The following is a 14,996-nucleotide window of genomic DNA, read 5'->3' as shown; positions in this document are numbered from 1 at the left end:
AATAAAAACTTAAAAAAAAAAAGGAATCAAAAACCAAAAGAATAGAGAAAACCAATGAAACAAATAAAAAAATCCCTAGTTTTCTGAGGTCTGTCTGGGTGGCTGTCGGTTAAGATTGGAATTTTGATTTCAGCTCAGATTATGAACTCAAAGTCCTGAGATCAAACCCAGCACTGGCTCTGTGATCAGTGGGTAGTCGGTTTGAGATTCTCTGTCTCCCAACACCTCTGTTCCTGTCCCCTCCCTGGTGCTCAGGAGCTCCCCCCTACCCCCACTAAAATAAAGAAAGAAATCTTAAAAAAAAAAAAAAGTTTTCTGAGAAAATAAAATTGATAAACCTCTAGCCAGCTTGATCAGGGAAAAAAAAGATACAAATGACCAATATCAAGAATGGGAAGTGACATAACTACACATTTTACAGGTATTAAAAGGATTATAGGGAAATATTATGAACAGTTTTATGTTAATTTATTTAGATAAGATGCACACTTTCCTTGATGGAAATGATCAAGGCTTGCTGTTGCTACAGAGGACATCATTGGAACATTTGATTGAAATTTGAATGGGGTTGAGGATTAGATGATAGCCATGTATCAGTATTAATGGCCTGATTTAATTGTGGTTTTTTAGAGGAAAGTTCTTATTTATAGGAAATACAAAAGTATTTAGGGATGGTAGGGCATTAGGCCAGCAACTTAGTGTAAATTGACACACTTGAAAAAATTTTTTGAGCTCCACATGCAATTTTTTTTGTGAAACTTGAGACATTAAAATTTTTTAAAATTTAAATTAGTTTAATTTTTGTAAGAGAGGGAAGGGAGGAAGAGGGAGGGAGAAAATGAATCTTTTGCAGGCTCCACACCCAGCGCAGATCCCAACCGAGGCTCGGTCTCCCAACTCTGAGATCATGACCTGAGTTGAAATCAAGAGTTGGGCACTTAACCGACCAAGCCACCCAGGTCTAACTGCCCCCCACAAATATTTTAAACAATGTTTGCATGCCTTTATATAACAGGCACATATTTTAACAGGAATGTTTCTTTCTTTTACAGCGGAAAGGAAGCCTCCTTTATTTAATATGAATGCAATGAGTGCCTTATATCACATAGCCCAAAATGAATCCCCTACACTACAGTCTAATGAATGGTGAGTATTGCTGAGACATATATTACTCAACATTGTGTAAATTAAATACTTTTTTATAATGTTATCAAAATGATTTTATTTCAATTAGGTAAAGTGTATTACTTGAAGAGATATTAAATTTGTTTATCTTACCCTTGTATTTATCTTCTGTTTAACATCTGCTTTTCATAAGATATATGTAATTCAGTTTAGAAATAAAGGAGAGGGCGCCTGGGTGGCTCAGTGGGTTAAGCCTCTGCCTTCAGCTCAGGTCATGGTCTCAGGGTCCTGGGATCGAGGCCTACGTCGGGCGCTCTGCTCAGCAGGGAGCTTGCTTCCTCCTCTCTCTCTGCCTGCCTCTCCGCCTACTTGTGATCTCTCTCTCTCTGTCAAATAAATAAATAAAATCTTTAAAAAAAAAAAAAGAAATAAAAGAGAGATGATGCCACATGGAAGCAGAAAGTATTGCTTTTTATATAAATTCATAATTTATTTTTTCTTTGAACATTAGGAACACATAATCCTGATTATATAATAAATATATAATAGCATAATTTAAACATTGATACTTTATTGGGGAATGGTATATAATTTATCAAGTATAAAACATAGGTAAAATGGGGGCACCTGGGTGGCTCAGTGGGTTAAAACCTCTGCCTTCGGCTAAGGTCATGATCCCAGGGTCCTGGAATCAAGCCCGCATCGGGCTCTCTGCTCAGCAGGGAGCCTGCTTCCCCCTCTTTCTCTCTGCCTGCCTCTCTGCCTACTTGTGATCTCTGTCTATCAAATAAATAAATAAAATCTTAAAAAAAAAATCCAATACGTAAAGTGCTTTATCAGAATCATCAGGTAATTCATAACTTTGGGATGTTCTAATTGTTATTATGATGTTTATATTCAGAATACTGTTATTCTGTCTCTTGGTACTTCCTTGATTTGATTAAATTAATTTATGTAAAGAAGTTTATGGAGAACAGATTGACAGTTTTAGAAAACTAGGGTTTTTATCAGTGATAGAAAATTTTAGTGTATGTACCTAAGTGTATTTAGGTGTGTCTAACATTTGAAAAATTCTAGAGGCATATCAAGCATACTCAGTATTTTTAAATTGACAAATAGATGTATAAGTTAATGAAACTTAATTTCTTTAATGATTGCATACTTAAGGTGCATTAGTAGGTCTTTGCTATGTGTTTAGAGATACTTAGAAGGAATCCTTTGGCACAGTCTAGCATTATGGTACATATCAGTAATAAATATATTGAACACAAACTTTCTTTACACTGTTTGATATTTGGGGATTCAAAAAAGAATTCTTACGTATAAAGAACTTAAATCTTATGTGAATATAAAAGACAGACATTGATGGAATAATTGTTACTTACTGCCTTCCTCCCTGAACTCTCATCATTAACACTGTATAAAATAATATGTTGCAGATTTCTGATGTTTTTAAAAAAGTATCCTAATTGATTTTCTGGATTTAATGCAAGTCTTATCCATTTTTTGGAAATAAGTAGGTATAAAATTGTTTCCTCCAGAGTAAATAGATTGATGTTCTGAAAATTCTAGATAGAAGATGACCCACAGGGCAGACAAGAAAGGGAGATGGCTTACAGAATGGAAAAGAAAATTGAAAAGAATGTTATCTTCAATTTGAATGCAAAGAAGAAAAAATTGGCTTCCCTAATTTTGCCTCAATATAGAACAAGTTATGGTATTTAAAATAAGTGAGAGTAGAATTTTTTTTAAGTTTTTAATTTAAATCCCAGTTAGTTAACATACAGTGTAATATTAGTTTCAGGTTTACCATACAGTGATTCCATCCACTTCCATACATCACCCTGTGCTCATCATGACAAATACACTCCTTAGTCTCCATCTCCTATTTCCCCCATTGCCCCATGCACCTCCCTTCTTTTAACCATCAGTTTATACTCTGTAGTTAAGGGTTTGTTCCTTGGTTTACCTCTCTCCCTCTCTCTCTCTCTCTCCCTTTCTCTCTCTCTTTTTTTTCTTAACCTTTGCTTGTTTGTTTCTTAAATTATGGGAGCAGATTTTTAAATCATCTGTGTGAATTCATCTTGGAAAATGATAAAGATTCATTGGTTGGTTTAGATAGCTTTTCATAGACTTATATAAAATCTATAGTATATTGTATTTGCTTCCCCTCCTACTAATAGGCAGATGTCTAGATTTGTGGATTTTTAAAATTACGTTTTTATTTAAATTCCATTTAGTTAATATACAGTGTAATACTAGTTTCAGGTATAGAATTTAGTGATTCAACACCTATATATAACACCCAGTGCTCAAAAATGAACGCTTCATGAATTTCCATGTCATCCTTGCACAGGATGCTAATCTCTGTATTTCTTGTGGATTTGTTTTAAAAGGAAATAGCAATATGTTCACTTGATACTTTCCTTTACAATAGGTCTGATTATTTTCGCAACTTTGTAGATTCTTGCCTCCAGAAAATCCCTCAAGATCGCCCTACATCAGAGGAACTTTTAAAGGTTAGTTTTACTAAGTCTGTTTTCTACCTATAAGAAATTATTTTAAAGGATGTATTTTATTTGATTTTGGATCAATATTAAGTATGATCTACTAATTTTTACTGATATGTTAATTTTATATACTGTTCTCTTTTGGAACTTTTCTTAGGTGCAGAGTCTTTTGATTTGTGTTCTCAGAATTAATTGTTATACCATGTCTGAATAGATATATATAAATATGTAAATATTTAATATATATAAAATATATAATAAATATATATAAATATATAAATATTCCAAATAGTACCAACTGATTATTTATATGTTCTAAGAATATTCCTGAGTTATAACTCCACATTTTAATTCATGTGAAACAATGTCATATTTTAAGGTTAGTAAAACATAGTTTAGCTTTGGATTTAATTTTTATGTCTGCCATATTTTGGATAGTCATCTATATTAAAATAGTATGAAAGAAAAAATGTATATTTATATAAATATTGTGGGAGAAAAGAGCTTTCAAAAGAAACTTAAAAATGGATATCATATTTCTCTTTCCTTTTTAGAAATATATTTTTCTAACTTGGCAATGAGAATATTTTAAGAATCATGTAAATTCTGTTTACAGAGTTTGGTTTGACTGCTTAATTTAAATACTTTGGTATATGCTTTCTGTTCTCCAAAATTTATTATTTCATTTGGAGTTTGGCCATCTTATTAATAGCAGTAATAGTATTGTTGAACTTAATATAGTACTTAAAACTAGCTAAAGCAATAGTAAGTAGGATTTGACTCTCTGTCCTTGTGCCCCGAAGGAAGATTGGTGATTTTTCACTATAAGAATCAAATAGACTACTTTTACGTGAATGTTTTAGAACTTCAGAGAGTTTCAGTTTATTTTCACGAGTACACATCAGTTAAAGATACAAAGTGATTGAAAAGATCGTGTGTGTGTGTGTGTGTGTCTGTATAATAGTATTTGCAACCACAGTATATAGAAGAACAGTAAAATATTAGTAATACTTGTGGGATTCTAGGTAGTGAGCTCATTTATAGTCTCAGAAATGAAAGCATGAATAGATAGGTACTCACAATAGATAGCAATGAAATGTTTAGTATAGCTAGGAATTATATTAGTGATAAATAAGCAAGATCTGTATGTAGAAAGCTTTCAAACTTAGAAATTTAAGATGTATTATTTTGGGGTAAGAAGACTGAGTATTATCATAAATGGTCATATGTACCAAGCTAAGGCTCAGGAAAAAGAAAAAATCTGGCTTCTTAAACTTGCCTTATATAAGCAAAAGAAGCTGTTTTGGTAATCACCCAACCCACCAGGGCCAGATATTTGGTGATTAGATCCCAAGTCTGCATATAGTATTAATTTTCCTGGTTTATAGCAGGAAATTGAAAATGATAAGGAATTATCTATCAAGTACTTCTTTCCCTGTGGCCTAATTATATTTCTGTTGCAGTTTATCATAAGAAGAATTGGTAGAAAAAAATTTAAATCTATGAGATGCCTGGGTAGCTCAGTCAATTTAGCATCTGCCCTCACCTGAGGTCATGATCCCAGGGTCCTGGGATTAAGCCCAGCATCAGGCTCCCTGCTCAGTGGGAGGTCCACTTCTAGCTCTCTTTCTCTCTCAAATAAATAAAATCTTTTAAAAAAAAAGTTAATTAAAAATTGGAAATAACTGTGCAGAATTAGAGTAATGGTTAAATGATCTTAGCATAAATAATTGATGAAGTAACCCATAGACATTATGTTTATGAATTTGAAATAATACTTATGACAATGATAGTAGAACAAAATATCATATTGTTAAAATTCTGTAGAGAATCTTTTTCCTCTTGGGGGAATGGCATCCATAGGCATTCAGAATGGTCAGGCCAATACAGTGTCTAACAAAACTAGGTTGTCCTGAACCCCTGGTAATAGAATCATTTACCTTTATACCAAGAAAGTTGGAAAAACACCCAAATGCACATGTGTTGTGCTCCCAGGTGGACTTTGAGTAGTTTGTGCTGTGACACCCCAGTTCTTATAAGATCATCTAAAACAAAAAAGACGTCAGTGGAGCCTGTGAGGGTTCCATGTGTGCTAAGTGTGTTCATGACAGGATCAAGTGTGCTTTCCTTATTGAGGAGCAGAAAATTGTTGTGAAAGTGTTGAAGGTAAAGTGCAGAGTCAGAAAGATAAATAAAAGGATGTTGGGTGGCTTGGTCGGTTAAGCATCCGACTCTTGATCTCAGCTCAGGTTTGATCTCTCAGGGTCATGAGTTCAAGCCCCATGAATTCATGTCCAGCATGGAGGCCACTTGAAAAAAAAAGGAGCCAAGTTTAAAAAAAAAGTTTTTGAATAATTAAAATACCAAAAGGCAAAAGAAAAAATTCTTTAAAGAAATTTGAATTACAAAGGTAAAAGTATTATAAGAATTATAAAAATTATAAATTTATCTCATATACATTCTAAATATATGTAAAAATTATAAAAGTATTATAAGAATTCAAGTACATCTCAGAACTCAAGGCAAAAGGTGTCTTTCTGCAATCTGTATGCTATGTATCCACAGAACAAAATTTATACACAGAATATATCTGTAAAGAAATAAGTCAAGGGGTGCCTGGGGTGGCTCAGTGGGTTAAAACCTCTGCCTTTGGTTCAGGTCATGATCCCAGGGTCCTGGGATCGAGTCCCACATCGGGCTCTCTGCTCAGCAGGGAGCCTGCTTCCCTCTTTCTCACTGCCTGCCTCTCTGCCTACTTGTGGTCTGTCTCTTTGTCGAATAAATAAATAAATAAAATCTTAAAAAAAAAAAGGAAAGAAATAAGTCAAAATATAACGGATTATTCTGATGGTGGAATTGTTCTATTTTTCTGTATTAGATAAGGTTAAGCTTATTAAATGTTAGTGGTAAAAATCACTAATAATATAATGTCTTTTAAGCAATTGCTAGTTATAGAGTATTATTTATCCAGCATCTAAAGGAACTTCTTATAATACCCAAGTTTATGTTACATAATTCACCAGAAATACATTCCTGTTAAAACCTAATACAACCCAGAAGTGAACATACCTTTTCTATGAAATCAGTTCTAATAATATGTAAACCTTTATTTAGCCCTTACTTAGGTCCCTAATTAGACTTAATTATTAGTGTTTAATTAGACTCTGATTATTTCAATGTTGCTTTTTCAGTTGGTCAACAAAGGTACCATATTTCCATAAATGTACAGGGGTAGTTATGCATGTCCAGAGTGTATGTACAGAGATGAGAGTTTGGTAAATATAAGAAGTCAAAACTCTAATAGAATTAAATAGCTATAGATTATATGTGTTATCTATCATGATTACTTAAGATAGTAAGTACACTCTGGGAAAGGGGTACATTTGTACTGATTGAAAAAATAAATAGGCTTCCACCTGACTTTTACTTTCTGTTCTTATCAGCACATGTTTGTTCTTCGTGAGCGTCCTGAAACAGTGTTAATAGATCTCATTCAAAGGACAAAGGATGCAGTAAGAGAGCTGGACAATCTGCAGTATCGAAAGATGAAGAAACTCCTTTTTCAGGAGGCACATAATGGACCAGCAGTAGAAGCACAGGAGGAAGAGGAGGTAATAAGTTAGAAATGATTCAGATATTGAGCTTTGCTTCTTTATTAGCTTCTTTCCTTGTGCAGCTTGTCTTGCCATGAATGTTTTGTTTTAGTGCTTCCCAGATTATGTTTTCTTAACACTGGTCCTATAAGGTCCCAGGTGGGAAAAGGGTTTTGCATTCTTTAAACCCAGCCCCTTTGTTGTGTTCATTGATACAGTAAAGCTATGCAGAGTCTTTTATTAAAGAAACCTATTCAACTTTAATCCAGTCGCCATCAAATTTTTTGGATACTGAACTCTCTTTTGCCTTGTATGGTTCCATGGGACATGCTTTTGGAAATATTTGAAATTACAGACTATGAAAGTTGACAGTACTCATTCAGAAGTCTTTAGAGTTATCATGTGTTGTGCTCTGTCAGGGATACTTGATTCTTTGCCGTTCTGTATCACTTCATTCCATCTGCACAGTTCTAAAATACTCATTTTACAGATGAGTAAAGCAAAGCTCAGAGTGATTAACTCATAATAGGTTAATATAGGTTCAGATTCATGTATCTCAACTCTCACATGTTCTTTCCATGTTGCCTTTTAGGGAGTATGGAAATACAGATTTGCAGAAGAAATATTACAGAACTTCCTCACAAGGAAAGATACATATAGAACTTATTATTTAAATTGCTTTCCAGGGGCGCCTGGGGGGCTCAGTGGGTTAAACCTTTGCCTTCGGCTCAGGTCATGATCTCAGGGTCCTAGGATCAAAGTCCCAAATTGGGCTATCTGCTCAGCAGGGAGCCTCCTTGTGATCTCTCTTTCTCTGTCAAATAAGTAAATAAAATATTTAAAAATAATAATAATTGCTTTCCAGTGAGAGATCACTTTGCATTCTGAGACCAGGAGTAATAGTTATTTACTTTTCTTTTTTAATAGTGCTACACAATTAATGAACTGTGAAATACAAGACTTTCTTAACTTACAGTTTTGGTTTTGTTTTTTAGTTCATATAGTAATCATTAGAAAATTATTTTGAGGGTAATAAGGGTAGGGCAGTCAGTTAAGCATCAGCTCTTGGTTTTGGCTCAGGTCATGATCTCAGGATCATGAGATTGAGCCCTGTGTATGGCTCAACAGTTGGTGCAGTCTGCTTGGGATTCTCTCTCCCTCTAGCTAACCACACCCCAGCCACACTCACTCTCTTTAAAGTAAATAGATCTAAAAAAAAAAAAAAGAAAGAAAATGGAGCTTTTTTAGATATATAAAATATTTCAATAAAGTAAAATTAATAAAATTCTAATGCAGTTAAATCTATAATAGCATCTCTTTTAGCCTAGGATGTAAGAAAAATTCATATATATATTTATACTTTATATATATGTATATATGCACCATATGTCTTTATGAAATTCTCCATATCTTACAGAATCTTGGGTAAGACTACTAAAATGTTGGTGCCCAGATACCATGGCTTGCCTGGTTACTTCATAAAAGCATTTTTATGAGTATGATTAAATGTACAGGTAATATGTAATTTTTAATTTACAAATAGTAGATAGGAATCAATTTTAAATAAATTGATGTAAAAGGGTAGGCCAGAGATTATTTTCTCAAGAAGAAAAATATACTTAGTCTTCCTTGAAAAATAACAACTAAGAGGCACCTTGTAGCTCAGTTAGTTAAACCTCACACTTTTAATTTTGGCTCAGGTTACGATCAAGGTCGTGGAATTAAGATATTGCCTCGAGCTCTCATATGGAACCTGCTTGAGAGTCTCTCTCTCCCTGTTCTGCCTCTTCCACCCTGCTTGCATGTGCATGCCAGCACTCTCTAACAACAGTAACAACTAAAAGTGGTTATTTATAGGACTGAAAAAAGATTGGGGTTTGTTTTAACCATGGGAATTACTGAGAAATGACCAGAATATCTCCATATATATACCTCATGAGATGTGTGGTAGAAATGGATTTCAGAAAATGTCAAACAACTTAGAGAAAATGCTATACTTTGGAAATAACCCATAACTGATGAACTAAATTTTTGACACAGTTGGGCTTTTTGTTATTTACTTATTAATTATTTTTATTTGTTTATTTTTCAGTTGGTAGACTTCCTGGTCTTGGCAAATAGAGGGAATTTCTCATGTTAGACCTCTAAATTTCTTTCTAAAGATTGTGTGCTAAGCAGCGTGATAGGTGATTATAATTAACAATTTCAAAAGAGATACAGATATTTGAACCTAGTTCTCTTTTCCCTAAGGAACAAGATCATGGTGTTGGCCGGACAGGAACAGTGAATAGTGTTGGAAGTAATCAGTCTATTCCCAGCATGTCCATCAGCGCCAGTAGCCAAAGTAGTAGTGTTAACAGTCTTCCAGATGCCTCAGATGACAAGAGTGAGCTGGATATGATGGAAGGAGACCACACAGTGATGTCTAATAGTTCTGTCATCCATTTAAAACCTGTGAGTATTTGCATTTCAGTAAATACAATTTCAACTTTGGTAAATAATTTTCTTCAACTGATTAGTCCGGAGATTCTCTTGGATGTTTCAGAAATTTGGAACATAATTAGGTAACTTACTTTAAAGTGGCATTATTGGGGCGCCTGAGTGGCTCAGTGGGTTAAGCCGCTGCCTTCAGCTCAGGTCATGATCTCAGGGTCCTGGGATCGAGTCCCACATCGGGCTCTCTGCTCAGCAGGGAGCCTGCTTCCCTCTCTCTCTATCTGTCTGCCTCTCCATCTACTTATGATTTCTCTCTGTCAAATAAATAAATAAAATCTTTAAAAAAATAAAAATAAAGTGGCATTAGGCTTATTTTCCCAGTATAATGTCTGCATTTGGGAAACTAATGTTTTAAGAATATTAAAAGGACATTTTAAAAATCATAGAAGAAAGAAATATAGCAACACTGTGTTAATATGTAATTTGAAGTTAGTTTCATGAAAAATACAGTATTTAAAAATAGTTACGTATACACATGAAAGTCACGATAATGGTTGTCTTTTAAGAGAAAGGGTTATGAGGGTAATGATCAAAAGTGACTTGTACTGTCCATAATGTTTATATCTTTAAAATAAAACTGAATGTGGGGCGCCTGGGTGGCTCAGTGAGTTAAGCCGCTGCCTTCGGCTCAGGTCATGATCTCAGGGTCCTGGGATCGAGCCCCGCATCGGACTCTCTGCTCAGCAGGGAGCCTGCTTCCTCCTCTCTCTCTCTCTCTGCCTGCCTCTCTGCCTGCTTGTGGTCTCTCTCTGTCAAATAAATAAATAAAATCTTTAAAATAAATAACTAAATAAAACTGAATGTAATTGCCAATAGTTGTAAATTTGGGGTTTAAGAAATAAGGGTTTTGCTACAGTATTCTTCACACTTCTGAGTGCAGAATTTTTAATTTTCTTGAAAACATTTTGAAAGTCAGGTAACTTGTTTTTAGCAACCAATAGGAATACTTCTTTTTTAACTTCAAAGCTTGTAGTATTACCTAAAAACCTACTAGGCACAAGAGCTAACAGGTAGATCTAACCCAAGTGTTAATCAGCAGATGAATAGATAAATAAACTATCAGATATACATATAAGGGAGTATTATTCAGCTGTGAAAAAATGAAATTCTGATACATACTGTAACATGAGTGAACGTTGAGATGTTATGCTAAAAAAGTAATGTTATGCTCAGTGATATTAAGCCACATGCAAAAGGACAAATACTGCATAATTCCACTTAAATGAAATATCAGAAAAGGCAATTCATAGAGACACAGAATAGATTAGTGGTTACCAGGAACTGAGTAGAGGATAAAATGGAGAATTTTTGTCAGCAGGTACAATTTCTATTTGGGTGATGGAAATGTTTTGGAAATGGTGGTGGTTGTACAACATTGGAAATATAATTAATGCCAATGAATTGTACATTTCAAAATGGCTGAAATGGAAAATTTCATATTATATATGTTCTACTACACTCACACAAAAAGTCATTAAGAATGACTTGGTTATATAGTAGTACTCTTCAGGGCAAAATCATGTTTAATTTTTATGTACTTAGGCAATAGAAGCAGCAGTAAAAAAGGTTATTCTCATAATCAGTTGGTTGCTACTTAATTCACTTCCTCTTCCATTAATAAACTAAGACATATATAAGGAAAGACCAGTTCTTCAAATTTTTAGTTATTTTTTTGATTATTTGGACAAATTATAGAAGAATTAAAAAGGTATTTTTAAGATATATTATTGCTTTGAAAACCTAAGAGCATTAGGATAATTTTTTTTTTACTGCTGTTTAGAATTACTAAAGCTTTTCCATTTTCTATATAGTAAGTAGGATATAGATCTAACCTGATAAATTTCCTGATCCTAAATCGGTTTGCTGTTCCATATACTGGGAGAATGATGTTTCCTGATTCTAATTATGTTGAAAATAAAATGTTGGCATTCACAATTTTTGTTCTTTTTAAAATTATGTCTTTAAGATAAATTGATCAAGTTATCTTTAAATTTTCTTGAAAGTTCAAATTAGCTGTATTTGTTCAATAGTATTGTTTCTTTCTTTGCCTAGGAGGAAGAAAATTACAGAGAAGAGGGAGAGCCTAGAACAAGAGCATCAGATCCACAGTCTCCACCACAAGTGTCTCGTCATAAATCACACTATCGTAATAGAGAACACTTTGCTACTATACGGACGGCATCACTGGTATGTTCTTCCCCTGAATTAGAAATATATTTTTCATATTGGACTGTGGCACCTGTACTGAAGTACAACTATATCTTTTTTTTTTTTTTTTTGTATTTGGGGTTTATTTTGCAAAATACTCATTCAGCATTTAAGTGTCTCTTATGAGAAAGATATACAGAATATGCTGAGATGTTAAACTAGTGATGTCTTCAAAACATACACAAAGAACCATTGTGTTAGAAAATATCAAATACTTAGGAGGGCTGGAAGGTGCTAAATAGGAGTTCACATTACTTTTGATTTGGGGCATAAAAGAAATATTTAGGAAACAGATTATTTAGGCCTGTCTTGGATGGCTCAGTCAGTCAAGGATCCCACTCTTGGTTTTAACTCAGCTCATAATGTCAGGGTCTTGAGATCAAGCCGCAAGTGGGGTTCTGCATTCAGCGTGAAGTCTGGCTGAGATTCTTTCCCTCTCTCTCTCCTTCCCTGTCTGCTCACACTCATGCTGTCTCTCTCTCAAATAAATAAAGTCTTTTAAAAAATAACAAAAAAGAAAACAAATTATTGGAGCTTTTAATAGTTGTTGATTTTAGGCACAGAGAGGAGGATAAATGTTACTTCTATATAAGAATTAACAGTAAAGAAATACTGAAGCTAACCTATAAAAACCTATTTCTTCAGTAAAGAAATACTGAAGCTAATACTGAAGTGAGGGAATGAGGAGAAATGTTTGGGAAATAGCAAGTAATTAAATTTGATGTATTCAAAATGTAGTTCTTCTGGTTTCCCAAAAAATAATAAAAATGGATTATGGGGGGTGTGTGACTTGCTCACTTGGTAAAACATATGACCCTTAATCTTAGGGTTGTGAGTTTGAGTCCCACATTGGGTGTAGAGGTTACTTTAAAAAAATAGATTATGTATCCATTATTATTAAGGATGTTATTTTAGCAGGCTGCATACTACTCTGATCAGCCAAAAAAAGTAGGACCAACACATAATAAAGGATACTAAAGGATAAAAAGAAATTAAGATATCATAGGAAAAGTAGACTGTTAGAAAATATGACAGGAAGTATAAAATATATATCTGAGAAAAAAAGTTCCTGAATTATCAACTGCATAAGCAGATTTTATAAATCCCATGCAATGGCCCATGACTCTGTATGACATGGGGTCAAGAATGCCATCTCCCATCCTGAGGAAGCAGGTCATTTCTGCAATTCTGCAACATGTAAATAACTTTTTGAACAGAGCAAGTGGCAAAGATTGCTTGATGGTTTTTTCATGACTATTTTTTTTTTTAAGATTTTATTTATTTATTTGACAGAGAGAGATCACAAGTAGGCAAAGAGGCCAAGAGAGAGGAGGAAGCAGGCTCCCTGCTGAGCAGAGAGCCCTATGCGGGTCTTGATCCCAGGACCCTGGGATCATGACCTGAGCCGAAAGCAGAGGCTTTAACACACTGAGCCATCCAGACACCCCCATGACTATTTTAATAAATACCTAAAGAGGTATTACCTAGAGAGATGCCAATTCATGTGACTTTGTGACTTCACATATATTAAAATGTTTCTCAAACACTCTGTCCCAGTTTCTGGCTCCCTCAAATTATTTAAGGATACACTTTTTTTTTTTTTTTTTTTTTTTTTTAAGATTTTAATCATAAGTAGGCCGAGAGGCAGGCAGAGAAAGAGAGAAGAGGAAGCAGGCTCCCTGCTGAGCAGAGAGTCTGATGCGGGGCTCGATCCCAGGACCCTGGGAACACAACCTGAGCTGAAGGCTGAGGCTTTAACCCACTGAGCCACCCAGGTGCCCCACACTTTTTTTTCTTAAGTATAGTTGACATACAGTGTTATTTTAGTTTTAGGTATATAACATAGTGATTTGACAGTTCTCTACATTATCAGTGCTCAGCGCAATAAGAGTAGTCATCATCTGTCATCATACAAAGTTGTTAGTATTATTGACTATTCCCTGTGCTGTACTTTTCATCTCCATAATTTATTTATTTCATAACTGGAAGTTTGTACCTCTTAATCCCCATCATTTATTTTATCCATCCCACCATCCACCAGTTTGTTTTGTGTATTTTAAGAGTCTTTTGATTTTTGTTTGTTCCTTCATTTGTATTCTGGATTCCCCATGTAAGTGAAATCATAGGGTATTTGTTTCTCTCTTTCTGACTTATTTCACTTAGCATAATACCCTCCAAGTTTATTCATGTTGTTGCACATGGCAAGATCTCCTTTTTTATGGCAATATTCATATATATATACCACATGTGCTTTATCCATTCATTTACTGATGAACCCTTGGGTTGCTTCCATTCCTTGACTATTATAAATAATACTACAGTGAACATATGGGTTTGTGTATCTTTTCAAAGTAGTGTTTTCTCTCTCTTTTTTCTCTTTCTTCCTCCCACCCTCTCCTATTTCTTCTTCTTCTTTTTTTTTTTTTTTTTTTTTTTAAAGAGATGGAGTGAGGGTAGGGGCAGAAGGAGAGGGAGAGAGAGAATCTTAAGCAGACTTCTCTGCCCAGCGCAGAACCTGATACAGGGCTTGATCTTACAACCCTGAGATCATGACCTAAGCCAACTTCAGGAGTTGGACATTTACTCAAGGCAGCAACCCAGGTGCCCCAGTGTTTTCTATTTCTTTGGATAAATACCCAGTAGTGGAATTAATAGATCATTTGTGTTTGTATTTTTAATTTTTTGAAGAACCTCCCTACTGTTTCCCACAGTAGTTAAACTGGTTTGCATTCTTACCAACAGTACACAGGGTTCCCTTTTCTTTTTTTTTTAAGATTTTATTTATTTATTTGACAGAGAGAGATCACAAGTAGGCAGAGAGGCAGGCAGAGGGAGAGGAGGAAGCAGGCTCCCTGCTGAGCAGAGAGCCCGATGTGGGACTCGATCCCAGGACTCTGAGATCATGACCTGAGCCAAAGGCAGCGGCTTAACCCACTGAGCCACCAGGGCGCCCCAGGGTTCCCTTTTCTTAAGGACACTTCTTAAATTACAGATTTAGAAAGTTTAAGATCCATATTCTTAAACTTAGTAATTCTATTTCAGATAAAACATCAAGAGTGTGTAT

At 34.6% G+C, this 14,996-nt stretch overlaps 2 protein-coding genes across 3 annotated transcripts in view; one reads left to right on the top strand and one right to left on the bottom strand.

Annotated features, from left to right (window-relative positions):
* Window positions 1-14,996, bottom strand: part of ALDOC (aldolase, fructose-bisphosphate C) — a 1,020,901-nt gene that overhangs the window by 824,816 nt on the left and 181,089 nt on the right. The window lies entirely within an intron of this gene.
* Window positions 1-14,996, top strand: part of TAOK1 (TAO kinase 1) — a 166,398-nt gene that overhangs the window by 110,552 nt on the left and 40,850 nt on the right. For both annotated transcript variants that reach the window (XM_082707056.1, XM_082707057.1), the window contains 5 exons: window positions 1,053-1,146; window positions 3,563-3,644; window positions 7,079-7,246; window positions 9,479-9,682; window positions 11,777-11,911. In XM_082707056.1, coding sequence (XP_082563182.1) covers window positions 1,053-1,146; window positions 3,563-3,644; window positions 7,079-7,246; window positions 9,479-9,682; window positions 11,777-11,911 — 683 coding nt within the window. The remainder of the gene's footprint in view (window positions 1-1,052; window positions 1,147-3,562; window positions 3,645-7,078; window positions 7,247-9,478; window positions 9,683-11,776; window positions 11,912-14,996) is intronic.

Source organism: Mustela nivalis, assembly GCF_964662115.1.
Source record: "Mustela nivalis genome assembly, chromosome: 17".
NCBI classification, from domain to species: Eukaryota; Metazoa; Chordata; class Mammalia; order Carnivora; family Mustelidae; genus Mustela; species Mustela nivalis.
This window is presented reverse-complemented; position numbering and strand designations above follow the sequence as displayed.